At 45.5% G+C, this 22,791-nt stretch overlaps 1 protein-coding gene across 1 annotated transcript in view; it reads right to left on the reverse strand.

The window, feature by feature from the left end:
- Positions 1-22,791, reverse strand: part of LOC126252847 (UNC93-like protein) — a 432,164-nt gene that overhangs the window by 142,422 nt on the left and 266,951 nt on the right. Inside the window, exon 4 of the mRNA XM_049953795.1 lies at positions 15,429-15,636. Coding sequence (XP_049809752.1) covers positions 15,429-15,636 — 208 coding nt within the window. The remainder of the gene's footprint in view (positions 1-15,428; positions 15,637-22,791) is intronic.

The following is a 22,791-nucleotide window of genomic DNA, read 5'->3' on the forward strand; positions in this document are numbered from 1 at the left end:
AATTTGGGAATCAACTGCCTTCTGAACATTTGATAAAACTCCGCCGGGATTTCGTCAGGCCCAGGAGACTTATTTTTCGGGCTTCGTGTTATAGCGTCTGCGACTTCTTCTTCTGTAATTTCAGTTAACAAGTTGTTTGCTTCTACCGGGTCGAGTCTGCGTGTGAATCCCGTCATGAAGTCATTGTCCACCGGGATATCCATTGTCGTTTTGCCTAATAACTCTGCGAAGTACTTGTGAATTTCGTTCTTGATGTCCCTTTGCTGCGTCAGTAATCTGCCGTCAGAAGATTTTAGTTCGGTTATTATTTTCCTGCGTTGCCCCTTCCTCTTATTAATCACATGATATATAGATGTTTGTTCTCCTTTTACAGCATCGTGAAGTCCTGCTCTTACTTGATGACCTTCCAGCTGTTTCCGCTTCAGTCCGAGAAGTTTAGTCTGAATCCGTTTTATTTCCACGTAGTTGGCGATTACGGACGCATCAGATTGGTATAGGTCACGAAGGACTTGGAAGTAATATTCTATCGTCCGTTTTTGACAAACACTTTTCTCGCGGGAGTAATTCAAATGGTTCAAATGGCTCTGAGCACTATGGGACTCAACTGCTGAGGTCATTAGTCCCCTAGAACTTAGAACTAGTTAAACCTAACTAACCTAAGGACATCACAAACATCCATGCCCGAGGCAGGATTCGAACCTGCGACCGTAGCGGTCTTGCGGTTCCAGACTGCAGCGCCTTTAACCGCACGGCCACTTCGGCCGGCAGGGAGTAATTCATCAGCGATTTTCTTATCGCAGGTTTCACACATTTCATCCACCATGCCAGTGCCGAGGTATATGAAGTGAATTTGTTCTCGCACGCGTTCCATACGTTATTGAATATTTCGTGGTATTCAGGGTCTTTTAGATGTTCCACGTTCAACTTCCACAAGCCTCGTCCCCTGTACGTTTCTTGCCGTTTTAAGTTCATGGTACATATGTATGCAGCGTGATCCGAAAAGATAGTGCGCTATAACTCTGTCTGGAGAATGTGCGTTTCCAGGTCGACTGTTACATAGATCCTGTCGATGCGACTAGCGGAATGATTCGTAATATGTGTTGTGTCGATTCCCTAAGGTCTCGACACAATGAGTGGCTAGGTGCACGCGAAACTAACGCAGACGGGCGTAAATTCTGAAACAGGAGACTGGATGAAAAACTATAAAGAAAAGAAGAGAGATTGTCATCTACTTAACTTTTAATGATGTTCTTCTTGTTGAAATACATCTCTTGCATAGTAGTAAGCAATTAGCAATGATACACATGGCGCCTTGCTAGGTAGTAGCGATGGACTAGCTGAAGGCTATTTAATCTGTCTCTCGGCAAATGAGAGGAATACTTGGTAGGTCTAGTCGCAAGCTAGGTCGTCCGTACAACTGGGGCGAGGTCAAGTCCGTGTCTTGTGACCTGCCCTGTGGTGGCGCTACGTTTGCGAATACACAGTGGCGACACGCGGGTCCGACATGTACTACAGGACCGCGGCCGATTTAAGTTACCACCTAGCAAGTGTGGTGTCTAGCAGTGACACCACATTCCTCCCCCGCAAATCGGCGAACGGTCGTGAGATAAGGCTTCCGCCCGCCGTGGGGAGGACCCCATGGTGACGTATGCGATGAGGTGGGGAGCCTAACAACAGGCGAGGCTGTGCCACCCGCACCCGGCCATTCGGTCCGAGGGGAGCTAGGAAACGCCTGCAAACCTAGTCCAGGGTGCACGTCAACATGAGGTGTATGCGCACGTAATGAGACAGAAGGGTCGACCTCCATGTGGTCGGAGCACCCGACGGGCGAAGACGACATCTGGTCCGGAGCGGGCAAGAAGTCCATGGCGGAGGACGGCTGGTCACGGGAAGCAAGCGGCGGCGCGTGACCCAGGGAGGCGCGAGGCGGCTGCAGCGAAGCGTCCGCTGCTGGCGGCGCCGGCGGCGGCTGCGGCGGCGCGACGCCATGAGGCAAAATGGAAGGCATCGTCGGTAACACCTGGGGATGAGGCGAGCCAGTAGATGGGTCCCCAAGGCGCTGACCGGACGGCTCCGTCGCTGAAAGCAGACGGGGAGCGGCAGAACCCAGGCGACGACAGAGGCGCAGCTGATTGAGATGCCGACGCACCGCACCAGAGGCCCCCAAAACCAAATACATCGCGCGGCCGAGGCAGCGAAGAATGCGCCCTGCGAGCCAACGCTGTGAACCGCGATAGTTGCGATAATAGACAACGTCGCCAGGAGCAAAAGCAGGAGTCTGCCGCTGCACAGGAACCTGATGTGGCGGATGCAGCAAAGACATCAGAGTTCGATGAGGACGACCATGGAGCAACTCAGCCGGCGAGCGACCATCGCGGGGCTGAGAGCGATAGGAGGACAAAAAGAGCAACAAAGCGTCCTCCCGAGAATGCGACTCTTTCAACTTCAACATCTGTGACTTGAAAGTCCGGACCAATCGTTCAGCGGCACCGTTTGACTGAGGCGAAAACGGCGCGGACGTCAGATGTTGAATACCATTGGCCTTGCAGAACGACTGAAATTCTGCGGACATGAATTGTGGGCCATTGTCGGAAACAATAGTCTGCGGAAGACCCTCAATGCAAAAGATAGCAGACAAGGCTTGGATTGTGGCAGAAGACGTCGTGGAAGACATCCGGACAACAAAAGGAAAATTACTGAAAGCATCGATCACAACCAACCATCGAGCATTCCAGAATGGACCAGCAAAATCGATGTGCAAGCGTTGCCAAGGGGAAGTGGCTTTCGGCCATGCAAAGAATTTCCGCGGCGGTGCGGATTGTTGTTCGGCACACGCCACGCAAGAGGAGCACATATTCGTAATCGCAGCATCGATTCCGAACCAAGTACAGTGCTGTCGAGCAAGTTGTTTCGTTCGCACTATACCCCAATGTCCTTGGTGAAGAAGCTTTAAGACAGAGGACTGTAACGAACGTGGGACCACGACTCGGGATTGATCATTATCGGAACGCAACAACAAAACACCACGTCGGACAAAAAGTCTCTCCTTGTGAGCAAAAAAACGGCGAACCAAAGGATCCTCGATCCGTGACTTTGACAAGGGCCATTGCGTAGCAACAAAACGCAAAACGGGAGCAAGGACAGGGTCAGCAGCTGTGGCTGTAGCTACACGACGAAAATCAATCGGAAACGATGCGACCACGTCATCGGTTTCCGAATCAATGAACAAGCAAGCAAGTTCGGAAGAATCGAAGGCTTTATCCTCAGCAACAGGCAAACGGGACAACGCATCAGCGTTTCCGTGCTTAGCAGTGGACCGATACAAGATATCGTAGCGGTACTGCGAGAGAAAAAGAGACCAGCGAATGAATTTCTGCGCTGTACGTGGAGGTACAGGTTTGTTCGGATGAAAAAGCGATGTCAAAGGTTTGTGGTCCGTGATGATTGTAAAGTGACGACCATACAAGAAGTCATGGAACTTGGTAACACCAAACACTAGAGCTAAAGCTTCTTTCTCTATTTGTGAATAATTTCTTTGCGCAGATGAGAGCAATTTTGACGCAAAGGCAATAGGGCGATCATGCGAGCCATCCTTGTGCGCAAGCACAGCACCGATCCCGAAATCCGATGCATCTACCATCAACAAAAGGGGTTTTCGGGGATCGAATGGCGTAAGGCAAGTATTTGAAAGTAACGCCGATTTCAACTGGCGAAAGGCGCGTTCGCATTCCGTCGTCCAGACGAACGGAACACCTTTACGGCGTAAGCGACGAAGCGGAGCTGAAATGGAAGAAGCATTGCGCACAAACCTATGATAATAATTTACCTTACCCAGCACACTCTGTAGCTGTTTTAAGTTTTGCGGTGACGGCAAGTCCTGAATGGCACGAAGGTGCTCTGGACTCGGATGTATACCTTGGGCATTTATGACATGCCCCAGGTACGGTAAGTCACGAGCAAAAAACACACATGTGTCCTTCCTCAAGCGAAGACCATTCTGACGCAATACCTGAAATAATGTTCGGAGATTTTGCAAATGTTCTGCTTCTGTCTTTCCTGAGATTACAATATCGTCCAGATAGTTCGCAGCAGTAGGGACCGACGCACAAATAGTTTGTAAATATTGCTGAAATAAAGCAGGGGCGGATGCACACCCGAATGGCAGTCTTTTGAAGCGATACAAGCCAAGATGCGTGTTGACCACTAAGACGCGCTGGGATTCTTCGTCCACAGGTATCTGCAAGTACGCATCTGCTAGGTCCAATTTTGAAAAATATTTTCCCGGGCAGAGTTTGTCAAAAAGATCTTCCGGGCGGGGCAAAGGAAAAGTAGCAGTCACTAGTTGGGGATTCACAGTTGCCTTGAAGTCCACACAAAGTCTCAGTTTTCCGGAAGGTTTTGGCAAAATTACTAAGGGTGAGGCCCAGAGAGAAGCCTGCACACGTTCAATTACACCTTGAGATTCTAAATCGTGCAATGTTCTTGCGACCTCATCACGCAATGCGTGGGGAACATTGCGCGCTCTGAAAAATTTTGGTTGCGCGTTATCTTCCAGTTCCAAATGCGCTTCATAGTTCTTAGCGCAACCAAGGCCCGGTACAAAAATGTCTGCAAATTCTTCACAAAGACTAGAAACGCTGGCGGAAGGCACAGTCTGAGTCACTGATAGGACCTGATTTACTATAGACAAATTAAACAATTGAAACAAATCTAATCCAAACAAGTTCACTGCACTAGAGGAACGAAGAACATAAAATGACACAAGTTTTGTCTGTCCCTTGTATGTGGCAAGAAGGCTGCACTGTCCGAACACAGGTATATGCTGTCCTGAGTAACTAGTTAACGTAACATTTGCGGCACGCAATGGCGGGGCGCCCAGTTGTTTGTACGTGTCGTGATTGAGCAAGGAAACTGCAGCTCCGGTATCGAGCTGGAATGGTATCACTTTTCCTGCAAAGTCTAAGTCCACAAAAAGTTTATTGTCTTGGTGATGACAAGAGCGACTGTCTCGTGCAATTTGAACTGATACAGGTACAGAAGCACTTGCGACTTTACGGGATTTCCGGCGACGTCGACGCACACTTTGGGTGGGACGAACACAGTCACTGTTAGCTAAAGTGTCACTGGACGGGTGGGAATGAACGACATGAATGTCCATGGGCGAAGGTCCACGAGCCTGAATGTCCTGGGTTCGATGCCGGCGCGAAACAAAGGGCCTGGAATTTGTGTGATTGTCTGATCTGAACTTTTTCTGGCAAACACTTTGTACATGTCCTTTCTTTTGACAGTAAAAGCAAATAGCTTGGCGTGACGGGCAATTTTCACGCGAATGTCTAGTTGCACACCGCGGGCAAGATTTCACTGCATTTGCTTGCTTACGCGGCGCACGTGGTTGCAAGCTAGGCGGCCGCAGCGAAGTCGGGCGCGAGGGCCGCTTAGCGTCCCTTGCAGCGGGCCGGGCGGGCCGATTAATGTGACACACTGCTGGCGAAGTTTCAAATGATTCCTGAGCAAAGTCAAGTGTGTCTTGCCTGTCCAATATGTCTATCACTTGTTGCAGGGAGGGATTAACTAGTTTCAAAATCTGTTCCCGTATGCGAACATCAGAAACGTTCTGTGCAATTGCATCACGCACCATAGTATCTGAATATGGGAGGCCACATTCACAGGCAAACGCGCAGTCTCTAGTAAGGCCTTGCAAAGTTGCTACCCACTCCCTGTTAGTCTGACCGGCCGTACGTTTTGTACGAAAAAACGTATACCGTTTGGCAACAACATTAACTGTTTCTTTGAAATAGGCATCTAAAGCCGACAAAATTTCCTCGTAGGTCAGAGTTGCTACGTCGCGTCGGGGAAACAATTTCACTATCACACGGTAGGTAGACACACCGACACAAGAAAGCAAAAACGGCTGCCGCTCTTTACCTTGAATTCCATAAGCTGTGAGGTGGAACCGGAACTGATCGGCCCACTCAGTCCAGCTCTCGTTATGGGCCTCAAAGGGCCTAAATGGCGGTGCGACAGCGTTGTGTGGCTGCGGTAGCGAAGAAGCGGCTGCCGCCGCATCGGTTTGCAGCGCACGTTGACCCTGGACGAGCTGTCCAAGGGCTTCCAATAACGCCTGCGTCTGCTGATTCTGCAAGCGAAAAAATTCGGACAGTACATCTGGAGAATGCGGCGAAGCCATGACACAAGCAAATTAGAGCAAATAGAACACAAAGACTGCAACGTGGGCGCGGCACCACTCCTCGGCGCCAAAATATTGTTGTGTCGATTCCCTAAGGTCTCGACACAATGAGTGGCTAGGTGCACGCGAAACTAACGCAGACGGGCGTAAATTCTGAAACAGGAGACTGGATGAAAAACTATAAAGAAAAGAAGAGAGATTGTCATCTACTTAACTTTTAATGATGTTCTTCTTGTTGAAATACATCTCTTGCATAGTAGTAAGCAATTAGCAATGATACACATGGCGCCTTGCTAGGTAGTAGCGATGGACTAGCTGAAGGCTATTTAATCTGTCTCTCGGCAAATGAGAGGAATACTTGGTAGGTCTAGTCGCAAGCTAGGTCGTCCGTACAACTGGGGCGAGGTCAAGTCCGTGTCTTGTGACCTGCCCTGTGGTGGCGCTACGTTTGCGAATACACAGTGGCGACACGCGGGTCCGACATGTACTACAGGACCGCGGCCGATTTAAGTTACCACCTAGCAAGTGTGGTGTCTAGCAGTGACACCACAATATGAGTGAAACCCGGCAATGCACCGTTCTTGAGCTCCCAGGTGTCAATTAAGCGGAGTTCTGTAATTACGGCTCCGAGTTCTGCACAGTTACTAAAATGCGGCGTCTGGTCTTTTGGAGACAGCACACAATTATAGTCACCTCCAAAAATGATATGCTCGTAGCGGCCACCGAAAACGGGAACTATATCATCTTTATAAAATTCAGCTCTTCGCCTCCTGTTCCCGGTGCCAGATGGTGCATAAATATTGATAAAACGCGTATTGTGAATGGTGACAGACAGACCTCTGGCGTTTACCAGTTTCTCGACATCTTTGATGATAATTCCTTCTTTGGCGAGTATCGCAGTTCCGAGGTCACTGTCGCTCCCTGGATTTACTACTGCATTGTAACCTGTGATGGCATCCAGTCTAATATCTGTTACTTCTTGTAACATAATAACATCAATATCAGCGGCGTAGAGCATGTCTTGCAAGTTCTTAAGGTTTAATTCGCTACGGATCATGTTTAGATTCAAAGTCCCGATTCTATGAGCTTGTAATGAATTCATGATTAATTAAGTAAGTATACAAGTCGTTATGGCCCACTGTCGACAAAGCCTAAGGTTTTCCTCGTAATGGCCGAGACGATGTCTCGTCCCTCATTTGCTTGTCTTTCTGCACTGGAATCTTTCCTCCTGGTAGGTGTGACACTTCCTTCATTTCCTCATCTGCGGGAAATTCTTCAATGTCATCTGCCCAATTTTTAGTATCACTGCGTTGAGACAACTCTATCTCTGGCCCACGTTGAGATGGAGTTCTGTTCTTCGTTTCTTCACTTGTGGACTGTTTCGTTTCGCCATCCTGTTGCGTCTGCGTTTTCACTTTTCGAAACTCGTCTTTTCCCGCTGTATTCGGGGTCTGTGGGTCTACGTCAAAATTGACGGATGTCGTACCACTGATTTTGCGACCGATTTGTTGTGCCTTTTCACGCACTGATTGTACCTTTTGAGGAGCGTCAGGTGGAGCTATCCTCCGTTTTTTATGCTTTTTGGGAAGAGATCCGGATTTCTGTCGCTCTTCAGTCTCGGACGCCGTGCTGGGATCTTGTGCAGCATCCTCGTTCTCGTCTCTCTGTACATCTTGCTCAATAGTTCCGTCATTTTTGGAAAGACATCCTTCTGTGATGGGTGCCGCTTCAGGCGACGGAACGACAGTCGTTACTTCAGTAGAGCTAGTGGTCACTGACAAGTTTTGGTCGTCGTCTTTTCTGTCGCCACTGCTCTCCAAAGCGAAACTCGATGTCGTAGCAGTGTGGCCACGGGTGGCCGTAGCATATGTCACTGGTAAGGTCGTCATCGTCATGGGAGGGACTACTTCCCCCGCCGGTACCGGCGTCACTCTCCTCTGTATACATTCTGAACGTACGTGTCCAGTCTGTCCACAGCCGGAGCAAGTACGCGGCTGTCCATCATACATCACAATAGCTCTATAACCGCATACGTAAACATACGAGGGAATATGCTGCTGAAGATCTATTTTTATTTGCCTGACACTATTTAAAACTGGAAATGTTTGAAAGGTTGTCCACTTTTTCGCAACATTACTAATGACCTTCCCATATGCTTTGAGGACGCAATTAATTTGTTCCGTAGTTATTTCAAAGGGAAGTTCAAAAATACGGACTGTTCTTATCCCGAAACCTGCATGATCTACTTTGACATCACCGACGTTTCCATCACAGTGATTAAATTTAAGAGATCCTCCACATCCTTCAATAATCCTATCACAGCATTTAGCATTCACCATCTTTACATATACTGTGCTACTCACAATCGATAAGTGGATCCCAATTATATCAGTGGAACTGAGCTTTACTACATCGCGCAAGAACTGTTCTACTTCGACTGCTTTAGGTCGTGCAAAGCGTTCATCGAACGTGAACTTCAAAGTATCTTTGCGAAGCGGTTGCGTCATATTCATGTTCAATTCATTTTCAATTATACAATTGGCGTGTAAGCCGCAAGAGCGCCCACTTACTTGTCAGTACGCGGCCGGCCGTAACGAGCACCTAGACAAGGCCCGTCCGCACAGCTTGCCCACCGAAGCACGACTTGGCGCTGCTCAGGGATGCGTTGACACCGCAAAAACACACGACAACACTAATTTGTAAGTGAACACACACTAAATTATCTATATTTTTCAATATTTCTCGAGAACCACACGAAAACTGGTGGTTGTTGACGTTGTTAACCAGAGATATACCACTCAGCTACCGGGGGCGGACTTTCATTTGCTAACTATGCCTGTCAGTAGTTAGTGCCTTCAGTAGTTCGAATCTTTTATTTAGCTGGCAATATTGGCGCTGGCTGTATTGCAGTAGTTCGAGTAACGAAGATTTTTGTGAGGTAAGTGATTCATGAAAGGTATAGGTTATTGCTAGTCAGGGCCATTCTTTTCTAGGGATTATTGAGAGTCAGATTTCGTTGGGCTGAAAAAATTTTGTGTCAGTTTAGTGATGATCAGAATAAGTAAAGAGAGTAATGTCTGAGTACGTTCAGTTTTGCTCAACTGTTTGAAAAGCAAATAACGTAAGCGATTTTCCAGCACTGTAATTCATAAATTTTTCTAAGGGTACGTTTCATAGTGTGTGTGTGTGTGTGTGTGTGTGTGTGTGTGTGTGTGTGAGGGAGAGGGAGAGGGTGTGGGAGAGGGAGGGAGGGATACAGGTAAGTCATTCCAGAAACATTATCATTTCAACCTATCACATCGAAGCCAACATTATCTCGATAATATTGTCACTAATTAATTACCGTTTTGCCACAACGATATATCAATAGTCCCGTACGTCTTGGCTTCGAATTTATTATTTAGGCTCGTTATATTTTACATATCTCTTATTCCAGAATGATATTTTCACTCTGCAGCGGAGTGTGCGCTGATACGAAACTTCTTGGCAGATTAAAATTGTGTGCTGGAGCGAGGTACACCATGAAGGCATTATTCGAATGGGACGGAAGCCGGGTAAATGTGATATGATATGATATGATGTAAATGTACAGACAAACAAATGTTTACAACTTTAGAAAAACTATATATGTATTTCATAAAATGGGAAAGTGAATAAAGCGATGTTCCATCTCTGACCCTTAGACTCGTACAAGATTGGTTGGTTGTTTGGGGAAGGAGACCAGACAGCGTGGTCATCGGTCTCATCTGATTAGGGATGGAAGTCGGCCGTGCCCTTTCAGAAACCACGCCGGAATTTGCCTGGAGTGATTTAAGAAAATCACGGAAAACCTAAATCAGGATGGCCGGACGCGGGATTGAACCGTCGTCCTCCCGAATGCGAGTCCAGTGTCTAACCACTGCGCCACCTCGCTCGGTAGACTCGTACAAGGAGTTATCCGGCTTCGCACTACTTGATAAAGTCGTTGGATGTCCTCCTGAGGCATATCGTGCCAGATTCTGTCCAACTGGTGCATTAAACTGTCAACAACGCGAGCTCGTTGGAGGGCCGTGCCCAAAATGCTCCAAACCTTCTCAGTTGGGGGAAGATCCAGCCAGCTTGCTGACAATGGCAAGCACCAAGACAAGCAGTGGAATCTCTGTCCATGTATGAGTGAGCATAATCTTACCAAATATAAGACCACGATGGCTTGCCATGAAGGCAACAGAATGGGGGCGCAAAGTATCTCCCACGTATCGCCGTGCTGTAAGGGTGCCGCGCGCCACAGCCAAAGGAGTCTGGCTATAAAAAGAAATGGCACCTCCCGACCACCGCTAGTGGTTGTGTGGCCGTACGGCGGGCGACTGTCAGGTTGGTATCCCACCGCTATCTGGGTCGTCTTCAGACATGTCTTTGGCATGGAATCTTATTAAGTGAAGTAGAATTGTCTTCAGTGATGGGCCTCGCTTCGAACAGGGCTCCGATAACCAGTGATGTGCTGCTAAGGGATTGAGGTAACTCATTTGCTAGTCATTATCGTTTCAACCTGTCACACCTAAGCCAACATTATCTCGATAACAGTCAGTCACTAACTAATAACCGTCATGTCATATCGATCAATGTCTCGATAGTTAATCCATCTCTCGTCATCCAATATTTAAATGTATGCCAACTGTCGATAGTCTGGCTGTTTTCTGTAGCAACTGCAGCTTCTCTATCTTGTCTGAAGCAGGGCAGTTCCACTGAGAACATGCGTACCCCAAAATGGAGCGATAACAATTGAGGCTTATGAAAACGTGTGAATCCAGTGACATGCGAACTCTAAGAGTGAGTTTCGCTCCGAAGAAAACTTGTACAAGATGTAACTCTCATAATGCATGTCCTCCTTAATGAGACCACTTATACATGTAGTAGCTTTATCACTCAGTCGACCGGCTACTTCATTTCATTTTACAAGGTCCTTTATTAATGCCTAGAGTTTGCTGGCATGTAATGCTTCTTTTTTTATGACCTACCGTGTTGGGAAGCAATAAAGTCTCGAATATTCTGGCTACAGGAATGGAAACCTAGTTTTGCATTTTTTGTCACGTAAGTTCAATACTGTACTCGTTTTTAATTTTACAAGGCCAATGTGATGTTTAAGGAGGTTAGGTCGTCAAACAGGCCGACTTGGAGCAGGAGAGGCACCACAGGACATTTTTGTTTCCACTGTCTGTACATTTACAAAGAAATTCATAAACCTTTCTCAGCATGAGCTGGAAGGATTCAGGATTCACACTCACAACAGTGGAAGTTCCCAAAAATACCAAAATAATTTTTTTTCATGTGAAATTTCATCATATTTTTACTTACTATTGGCCGCTTTTGTTGCTATAGGTACACTTTTCTTCATAAGTAAGAGAGATTCTTCCATGAATTTTGCACAGATGGAAACCGCATTTACAGGTGTATAAAACTCTAGAGTTTTTCAAATCTATTGAAAACTGTAGTAAAAATTGAGATAATTAACTATAAAATTTGAGTTTTTTCTAAACGTGAAGTTTAAAATGTAACAGCTCAGTCATTTTTGCATAAATTAAACAAATTCTAGAGCTTCATACACCTGTACGTATGGTCTGTATGCTGTGCAAAATTCATCGATGAATCACTGTTACTTATGAAGAAAAGTGTAGCTACAGCAACAAATGCAGCCAATAGTAAGCGAAAAAATGATGAAATTTCACATGTAAAAAAAAGTATTTTGTTATGGTTTTGAACTTCCACTGCTATGGGTGTGAATACTAAATCCTTCCTTGTCATGCTGACAAAGTTTTATGAATTAATTTGTAAAAGTAAAATCAGTGGAAATTAAAATGTCCTGTGGTGCCTCTCCTGCTCCAAGTCGGCCCGTTTCAGGTTCTACCCTTCTCCCCCCCCCCCCCCCCCCCCCCTTAAGATTTTACTTCATTTTTTACACGTTTGCTTTTAACGTCAATTTATGATGTAACAATTCATTCTTTTAATGTTTACGAGAACGCGCAACGCACTTGGGGAGGAAATGTCACTCAAAAATGTATTCGCACGGTGAAGATACATTGGTGTGCAATACTCAAGGACGAAATAACTTTCACGTGATGTGTCACTGACAAGTAAGATAGCTCGGTGTAAAGTGGATCGTACATAGGAAGAACTGCTACAATACAGTACAAAATGTAACTGAGATAAATACGCAATAGAACAATAGTTACACTGAAATCATCGCGATTCATGATAGACGTTACAAAAGGCAGGTCACGGTTCGTTATAGGGTGTATGATCAGCACGGTCGGGAGAGCACGCTCTGCAACGCGCTCCCATGTTGTACACAAGGCTGGTAATGAGTTTTTGTCGTAGAGTGCTACACCAGATAGAGTGCTACACCGGAGCGAGTGACAATAGCTGCAAGGTCGGTGCTGCAACGCGCAGGCCAGTCCATTTTGCCGAATACCGTCTCGTTCCGCCAGTTGTTCCATCTGCGCTGTTTGATACGGTCGCGCATTTTCAACCACAAAAGTGAAGTCAGGGCCGAAAGCACAGCTGAAAAAGACGCACATGGCGTCACAGTACAGAATCACAGCACCGTTGATCGGTGTGTGTATAGTGTTGAAAGAACTGCAGGTCAGTAGGACAGTATACATTATACCTCTCCACACTACAACACCTTGAACACCAAACCGACCGTGTTCGACAATGTTCCTGGGTGCATTACGTGTTCCACCTCTCGCCAGAATTATGACCAGCATGGGAGCCCGCTACAGAGCATGCATTGCCGTCCGTGGTCATCACATAAAGAACTAGTCCCGCCTTTTGTAATGTCGCAGAGATCATCATGAATCTCGATAACTTCAGTAAGACTATCGTCCTTTAAAAAAAGTGCTAGTTCTATTCTCATTGCCTATTTCTTTCAGTTACGTTCTGAACTATATAGTAGCTGTTCTATGTACGGTCCAAGTTTCATCGAGCTATGTTACTTGGCAGTAACACATCTCGCGAAAGTTACATTCGTGCTTAAGTTTTACACATCAGTCTAAGCTGGTGGTTCGTCTGATTATTATCATTGTCGCGTCACTTACTGTTGTTAATTTGTATCAGGTATGGTTATTGAAACAAAAGTATCGGCATTGTAGCAAACGTAATGTCCATTTACGAAATACCAAAATTTATGTGTAGATTTTTTAGAATTTTAAAATTTGAAACCAAAGGAAAATATCAAAGTTCACGCTCCATTTGTTTCAACAAATGTTGAACGATTTTCTAACTATAAGCAAGTGTTGTCTGGCAAAAAATTCTCTCAGTTAGCAGAACGTCTGCATGCTGACTGTCATACACTGAAATGGGTCTGTGATGGTGATACAACTATTTTCATGCACCTTCAAAGAACGAGATTTCTTAAAGAAAGAAATAGCGATTTTAAATTAATTGCCCTTTTATAATTTCAGTTACTACCTCCTGTAAACTTATTCATTACTTTAATTCCTTTTATAAGTCACTTTCAGTTCATTTTTATCAATTTCACTTCAGAGAATGAAATTTTCTCTTTGCATCAGAGTGTACACGGATATGAGTTTTCGAGGCACAATGAAACTGTGTGCCAGACCGGGTCTCGAAACAGGGACCTTTGCCTTTCTCAAGCAAATGCTCTAGCCCCTTGAGCTAGCCGAGCACGACTGACGACCCCGTCGTCACAGCTGTACTTCTGTCAGTTCCTCGTCTCCTGTGTTCCAAATTTCATATTAGTTCTTGCGCGGTCCGGCAAACAGCTTTAATGTGCCATGTGCCAGTCATTTTTACGTCATTTTATCGAATTCTCATGTCATTTTAGTAATAATTGTCAAGGTATTTGTGGTTATTAAAATCTCGGACCTACGATTACCAGTCCTTTATTACATTTGTGAGTTGAATGAGTGCTCATTCTCACATACTTCCCCGACTCCTCGAAGGTGTGTGCGGCCGTGACAAGAACTTCGCAGAATGATCAGATCTTAGACAAGAATACGATATCCCAAAACAAACCCCACCTAAAGCTGACAGCCTAAACTAATACTGTACAATAATTTAATGAGATAGAAGAATATAAGCAGAAGGATACACCTACGCAATTTTCCCGCTGCTGACCAGAGCCACAACAGATGAGAATAACAAGGCAGCGAACATGAGCAGTAAGAACAGATAAAATTTTCATTGAACACAATCGATATAAATGTCTGTACTGTCTGTACTGTTAATTTCAACCTTCTGCATTCTTCCAAGTAAGTATGAATTAAACCATTTGTGCACTGTCCCGCTCGTACCACAATACTTAAGCTTATCTAGAAGAATTTCATGATTCACACAATCAAAAGCCTTTGAGAGATCACAAAATATCCCAATGGATGATGTTCGGTTATTTAATGCATTTAATCTAGACATAGATCTTGCTGTGTATCTTGCAGTGGCCTGCTCATGTGATGTAGCAAGACTCTTCACTGTGCACTCTGGCTTCTCTCTGCACATTGGTATACTCGTCGGATACAGAACAAAGGTGGATCAACACGCTACTTTTTCCACGTCATTGTACAAGGGACAATCAAAAACTGCCTTTCGAAGGGCGTACAGTGCAGAATCGGAATGCCAATGAGTCAAAATCGCCACGAGCATTGAGGCGATCATCCCACTGGTGCCCCAGGTTGTAGATACACATTTAGTGAAAGTGTCCTGCTGAGTGGAGAAGTTCTTAACCATCTTCTGCACACCCTAGTCCGAGAAGAATCGTCGGTAATTCCTCTTTTAAGGGACCGAAGGCGTGATACTCGCCTGGGGACAGATCAGGACCATAGGCCGGATGCGCGAGTGTATCCGAGTTTGAAGGGGCTGACCCCCCAGACTGCATGACATCTTGTGTCGAATCGTGACCAGCACCATTCCACAATGATGGTTTTCCACAGACATGCTGCTCTGTACACATTCTTAGTTCTCCTATGGATGTCTGTTGGCTGTTGTTCTTCAGCAGTCAAGAAAAGAATGACAGGGCATTTGTCCTGATTGGACGCATTTGGTAATAACGGCTCTGCAGTTCACGTTTCCAGATTTGTCACCACTAATCCCTTACATTCATGTCGGTGATTATATGCCCACATAGGAATTGCATATATGCTGCAGCAACGCGGTGAAATGGAAACTTTTTGTTTGCCATTAACAATACAGGCGAATAAGGTAATTGATATGGATTAAGATGAGCTAAATGAAACTGTGGCATGCGACGCACCTGCTGAGGGAGTCGACGCCGATGCCGACGAGGAGGCAGGCGCTGACCATGCAGGCGAGGTAGGCGGCGGCTACGATGTAGATCTTTTCGTCCGGGGGCCGCGAGGCGGCCGCACCGCCGCTGGCGGCGGAAGGCAGGTAGTTGGCGCCACACACGTCTCCCAGGTCTCCCGTCAGATTTTTAGGCGTTCCCGAGCCCAGAGAAAACACTGCACACAAGCAAACAAAAGAATGCACTCGTATCAGTAATTCGAATACCATCTTTTGGTCGATAAGCTCACCAGACAAAATTTTAGTCACCCAGTTAAAAGAACACACTGGTATCTATGGAACACTGTAGACGATGTGTGTGGTGTCACGTATCTATACCACGCCATGGGCGTCATAAAGTTGTCAATGGAACTGCTAATTTTCGTCAGCTGCCAGCAACGGTTGCCCGGGGGTCTGGTGGGCCCAATGGTGTGTGCGCACTGAGCCACGCTTCCAGCCCTCCCCCACCACGTTGTAGGACGGCCAGTAACAGCCCACTTGCCATCTTGCTACTTCGCTACCTGATGCTACGCAGATGCCGCCTAGTTGCGGCTCCAACACCATCGTTCCTGCTTCAGTTCAGAGAGCCTCATCCTTGCTGCTGTTGTATTAGCTGGACTCTTTTTCTTGAAGCATTATCTGTAATGAGTCTTCATATGTTTGGAGAAGTACCTGTTATATAATCTTCCGTTTACTGTGTTAATTTGTTTGCTAATCATTTCTGCTCTTGTCCAGCATTCCTACAACGACAGTTGTCGCAATATGCTGTAGCCCACCTCTCCTTACCTGTGTTTACCAACTCGTATACAACAGTGTGGAAAAATATCAGTCAGTTATGTGATCCGACACTCTTGACGTAAGTCATGGCATCGGAGTGGTATGTATGTGCCAATTGATTGTATGGAATCGGCTCAAAAAGGTCCGTCTGCGTGAAGACGTGAGAGAATGGCAGAAAGTAACTACCAAATCTGGATGTCCCCTGTAACGTAAACATTTACAGTCAATGATCGGTTCATTTGAACTAGAGAATCCAGTCCTTCCCATGCAAACATTGACCACACAATGATGGAGCGAGTACCAGGATGCACAGTGCTTTGTTGACAACTTGGGTCCTTGGCTTCGTGGGGTCGGCGCTACACTCGAACCCAGCCATCAGCTCCTACTATTTGAAATAGGGACTCATCTGAGCAGGTCGTGGTTTTCCAGTCGTCTAGGGTTTAACAGGAGCGGCGCTCCAAGCGACGTCGTGCTGCTAACAAAGGCAGTCGCGTCGGTCGTCTGCTACTATAGGCCATTAACACCAAATTTCACGGCATTGCTATAACGAATATGTTCGTCGTACGTCCCAAACTGACTTTAGCAGATCTTTCATGCAGTGTCGCTTGTCTATTAGCGCTGACAACTCTACTGAAATACCACTGCTCTCGGTTGTAAAGAGTAGGCTGACGTCTACAGCGTTTTCGGGGTAAGACGTACTGCCTTAAGGGGCTCCGGAAAGGCTCAAAATCATGAATAGTTCAATTTTTACTTTTTTGCGTTTCCTGAATCTGCAGACTATTACCTTTTAACAGATATATAATTTATTCAATTCCGAAGACTACAACTATTTTTAATTTTTTTTTTGAAATGTGTTCTACATGGGCGTGACCCACTGTGGCGCTGTTAAACTGCTGTCAAATGGTGTTATTATTAACGTCCGTGTTCATCAGGTACATTTTAGTGATGTGAGATAAAGTATGTGTTGTGGCTAACCTGTGATGGTTCAATATATATCGCTGGTGTGACTGTCGATTGTTTCATGTTTATTTACTCTGTCGTTATCTCGAAAATATTCGTAATTAATTCTGTTTCTTGAGTCTCTGTTTTGTTGAAGTATAATAATGAGTAAAAGTAAAGTTATTAGAAATCCTCTGAAGGCTTTTAAGAAAAGGAGAAATGTTGGAAAGCCAAAGGTATTTAGAAATATGGGAATGAAGATAGGTTCTAACATGGTACGAGCAATGTTTGCTTTAGACAAGGAACGCCTTCGGGCTGCAGACAGGGCTGTAAAGAGTCTAGAAATACAAGCAAGAGTAAACAGGAGGAGGAACAAGAGGAAGCTGGAGGAGGAGTTTGCAGAGGATGAAGATAATCCCTCCTATGGACCTGGAATGCACTAAAAAGTTAATCCAATGTTTGTCGCTCGATTCCCAAAACTTTTATTTTCTCATACTAATTACATGTTTTCTAAGGATCTTCCAAACATATTTGTTTCAAACTTTCAGTAAATGTTACACAGTACCTTCTGCATAATTTAACACAGCCTTTTTCCAAAAAAAATCTGTATATTTTTGAATATATAAACAAAAAATTGCAAAAAATGTTGTGAATTTTCATTACAATTGAAAAAAAATCATCTTTAATAACTGAACTAAAATTTTGTAAAATCCTCTGTTAAGTTGTAGCCCATATTCCAGTAAATAATCTGTAAAAAGTTCAACTTCCTACCTCAAATACTTTGTGAGGAAAGATGTAATTTATAAGCGTAATTTTAACATTGCAAGTATAGGGCGTTCCGGAGCCCCTGAACTCTGGAATTCTAGGCACACACCTGACACTGCGTATCTCGCAATACAAAATTCGCTAAGGTTTCCCGAAATAGAATGTTCCATGCATCTAGCTCCGTCTAAGATTTCGCCATTCCATGTTCAGTCTATTAATTCCCGTGTCATACGGCCATAATCACGTCAGAAATCTATTCATATGAATCACCTCAGTACAAATGACAGTTTCACCAAAGCACTGTCCTTTTATATCTTATATACGCGATACTGCCGCTGTCTGTATACGTGCATGTCGCTATCCCATGAATTTTGTCACCTCCGTGTAGATCTGAAGGCAGTGGGGCCAGAGGAGATGCGACGCTAAACCCTCGTGCTCACAAAACCAGTCCTGGAACGATGCGAGCTGTTTGAACAGAGCTCTGTCGTCTTGGAACTCCACGTCACAAATGGGGAACAAACATTGTACCAAGAGATGTTAATGATCAGCCAAGATGACTATATAATCATTGCAGAATAGGAGTGTAGTCCATGGAATACCACGTTATGGCTGCCCAAATTATCGCTAAATTTCCGCCATGTTTCACTCTTCGGACGTAAGCACCACCAAAAGTTGGAAACCACGTGAAACAAGACTCACCGGATCAAAATACTTTCTGCCATTTCCACATAGTACAGGGTTTATGGCTTCGGCACCATATTCCCCCGTTAAGAGCGTTTGCTTTACTGATGACTGGATTGGAATACCAGTTCTTCCTGCAATTCCCTGCTTCTGAAACTCCATTTGTGTTGTTTTGGCGCTGACAGATTTTGCGAGTGCGAGATTCAGTTCTGAGTGACATTTGCAGCTATCGTCCAGTAACTTTTTTCGTCAAAATCTTCATCAGTGACCATTGGTCATGATCAAAATGGTTCAAATGGCTCTGAGCACTATGGGAGTTAACATCGGAGGTCATCAGTCCCCTAGAAGTTAGAACTAGTTAAACCTAACTAACCTGAGGACTTCACTTACATCCATGCCCGAGGCAGGATTCGAACCTGCAACCGTAGTGGTCGCGCGGTTCAAGTCTGAAGCGCCTAGAACCGCTCGGCCACACCGGCCGGCCTTGTCATGATCAGTCCACACACTTTCGTCCGCGATGTCACGTAATGTATGATGTTTTTTCGCTTGCCTTGTGTTTGGTGTAAATCTACGGCACGCTGCCTCTTGAAATACCAAACATTTCGTTTGCCTAGGTTACAGGGGCACCCACCATAACGAACAATTTGCCGTCGTTCGAAGGCACTAAGCTCCTTCATAATGAAGTCACAACTACACAGAACTCGTTTCTGTCCACGACTGATATTTACTAAGTAGTGAGGATATTCTTCCGGTGCTGTTGTGGTCAAACAGAACACCGCAATCTGCGAGCTTGTCTAGCATCTACATTTATGTTCTAGCATGCATTTCTCGTGGTGTTTCCATATTTTTGTCCGATCATTGTACCCCATAGTGAGGTCAAACGTATACTCGTTGGATGTATGATAAATTGTTAACACAGCGCACAGCAAACGTAGGAGAACAGCGTGAAGTGTGGAATATAACATATTGAAAGGCTACCTGTACGCAGCATCCGAGGTCGCTAGCTGCATTCTTAAAAAGCCATAAGCTTCGATAGAGATTGGGATCCCAGATCAGTGACTCCTTAGGTGCTGTAATAATTTACCTGGTGGTGAAGAATTAAACTGCCTGGCCATGCCTTTAACAAGGAAATTTATTGAAATTGCTCATTTCAGCCGACCATGTAACAATGTCGTCATTGGCCCAAAGAGTATTTTGACCAATAAAAACCATAAAAAGTACGTCGTTGCACTGGACGGAAAAAAGATGTCACCATAAGGAGGCATTATAGGTTTGCAGACGGTGTTATTATCAACGGTTGACGTTGACTAGGATGACATCTCAACGATAATCCAATTATGACATACAGAACTATATGGAGCACGTGTACTATCACCGATGCGAGCGCATTAGAAATAAACTTTTTGAGTTACTAACCTACTGTCGACGAAGGAGGCAAATATGCAAGCTCATTCACATAACCCCATAAAAGAATCCATGGATTTCAGGTCGGGAAATACAGGGTGCACATGTTCAATATATAATAACATAAAACGTAACAACTTAAGACGTAATTACATATTTCTTGGTGGTTTGCTTTTACAAGCATGGTAACTCAACTTGCCACAGTTGGTACCGCGGGCGCATACGCGTAACTGCTCTGTTTACATAAACGCGCATCAGTTGCCGAATGGTCTCCACAGCAGAGGGTGGTGGGACAAGTGGTCACGAGACACTGGGAGTTTGCGTTCGACGTCGTACCACCACGGCAAGCACTCGTTCCAGAGGCTACTGTGAAATTAATCCGTACGTCCTTCCAGCGGAGCCCTCGTAAGTCAAACCGTCGAGCAAGTAGGCTGTTAGCGCTACCTCGTTGGACAGTACATGATGTCTTCCATAAAACGTTGCTGCTACAGCCCTACAAACTGCATCTTCTCTGCAAAACAATGCCAAGCACGGGTCTCGATGGAAGGCATTCGCAGAGGCGATTTGGGCAAAAATGGATGTAAAGGAGGCGTTCCTCGATGTCATATGTTTCTCGAATGAAGCTACATTTCATACTTTCAGCACAGTCAACACGTTCAGCTGCCGCTTATGGGTAACTGACCCCCCCCCCCCCCCCTCCTTCAACACAGTAATAGAGTGCGAACGTGACTCTGCGAAAGCGAATGTGTGGTGTGGATCGTTGAAGGGCGGGGTTCTTCCAAGAGCCTACATAGTGGAGTCTACAGTTACATGTTGGAGCTGTGCACAGTGCCACGTTCTCCTCGTGAGATGGTCTTTCAACAAGATGGTGCACCATGTCATTTTGCGAACACTGTGAAGGATTTCTTAGGTATGAGTACCCAGGTCGCTGTATTGGGAGAGATAATCCACCGACAGCTTAGGCTCCTAGAAGATCAGACATAATGTCGCTTGATTTTTTTCTGGTGTTGTTTATCAAAAATCAGGTGTACCAGATACCAGACCATGCTCTACCACATCTGCGCCATCGTTTCGTGCAGCTATCATAAATGTTACGCCTACAGTGCCCCAGACTATTTCGACCGAACTGGAATACATATTATATGTCTGTCGCGCTACTAATGGCGAGCAAGTCGGGACGTATTAGGTATATAAAACGACATTTTGAGCTACCATACTTGTAGGAACATACTGTCAATAAATATCTAAATTACTTCTCAAGTTGTTATAGTTTATATTATTATGTGTATAGCCCGACCATCCTGTGTATATGGTCAAGATCAGAACGCAGAGTCGTTTCATCCAGTACAATCGATCCATCGGTTTGAATGATTTTGATTTAGGAACGTGCGAACCTGCTTTCCTCTATGTGCGGAGGCTCCATCATGTTGACAGATGTAATCCGCAGAGTCGGTCTCGAGCTGTGGTATCAGTTGTAGCTCTAGCTTGTCCAGGTAAATGTTTGTTGAAACAATTAGGTTAATGAAAAAAAAATAGTTTTCCCTGACATTGCACCAACACTAACTTTCGTTGAGTCACGGTGACGTTCCACTACACACGAAGATTTCTGTACATCATATTCGAGTGTTACGCACGTTACCCTTGCCATTAGACATCGTGAGAGAGTAGAATGGGGCGCTCCGTGGAACTCACAGACTTCGAACGTGGTCAAGTGATTGAGTGACACTTCTATCATGCGTCTGTACGCGAGATTTCCCCACTTCTAAGCATCGCTATGTCCACTGTTTCCAATGTGATAGTGAAGTGGAAACGTGAAGGAACACGTACAGAACAAAAGCGTACAGGCCGAATACGCCTGCTGAGTGACAGAGACCGCCGACAGTTGAAGAGGGTCGTAATGTGTAATAGGCAGACATCTATGCAGATCATCACACAGGAATTCCAAACTGCATCAGCATCCACTGCAAGTACTATGTTAGTTAGGTGGGAAGTGATAAAACTTGGATTTCACGGTCGAGCGGCTAATCATAAGCCACACATCATGCCGGTAAATGCCAAACGACGCCTCGCTGGTGTAAGGAGCATAAACATTGGATGATTGAACAGTGGAAAAACGTTGTTTGGAGTGACGAATCACGGTACACAATGTGGCGATCCCATGGCGGGGTGTGAGTATGCTGAATGACCGGTGAACGTCATCTGACAGCGTGTGTAGTACCAACAGTAAAATTCGGAGGCGGTGGTGTTATGGTATGGTCGTGTTTTTCATGGAGGGGCTTGCACCCATTGTTGTTTTGCGTGGCACTATCACAGCACATCTTGCTTTCCACGGTTGAAGAGCAATTCGGGGATGGCGATTGCATCTTTCAACACGATCGAGCACATGTTCATGATGCACGGTCTGCCGCGGAGTGGTTACACGACAATAACATCCCAGTAATGGCGTCAATCCTATAGAACACCTTTGGGATGTTTTGGAAGGCTGTCTTCGTCCCAGGCCTCACCGACCGACATCGTTACCTCTCCTTAGTGCAGCACTCCGTGAAGAGTGGGCTGCCATTCCCCAAGAAAACTTCCAACACCTGATTGAACGTATGCCGGCGGGAGTGGAAGCTGTCATCAAGGCTAAGGGTGGCCACACCATACTGAGTTCCAGCATTACCGACGGAGGGCGCTCCGAACTTGTAAGTCATTTTCAGCCGGGTGTCCGGATACTTTTGATCACATGGTGTATCAGTGACCACACTAGTATGACTAAGGATAAGGAC

This window comes from Schistocerca nitens, chromosome 4 (assembly GCF_023898315.1).
Source record: "Schistocerca nitens isolate TAMUIC-IGC-003100 chromosome 4, iqSchNite1.1, whole genome shotgun sequence".
NCBI lineage: Eukaryota > Metazoa > Arthropoda > Insecta > Orthoptera > Acrididae > Schistocerca > Schistocerca nitens.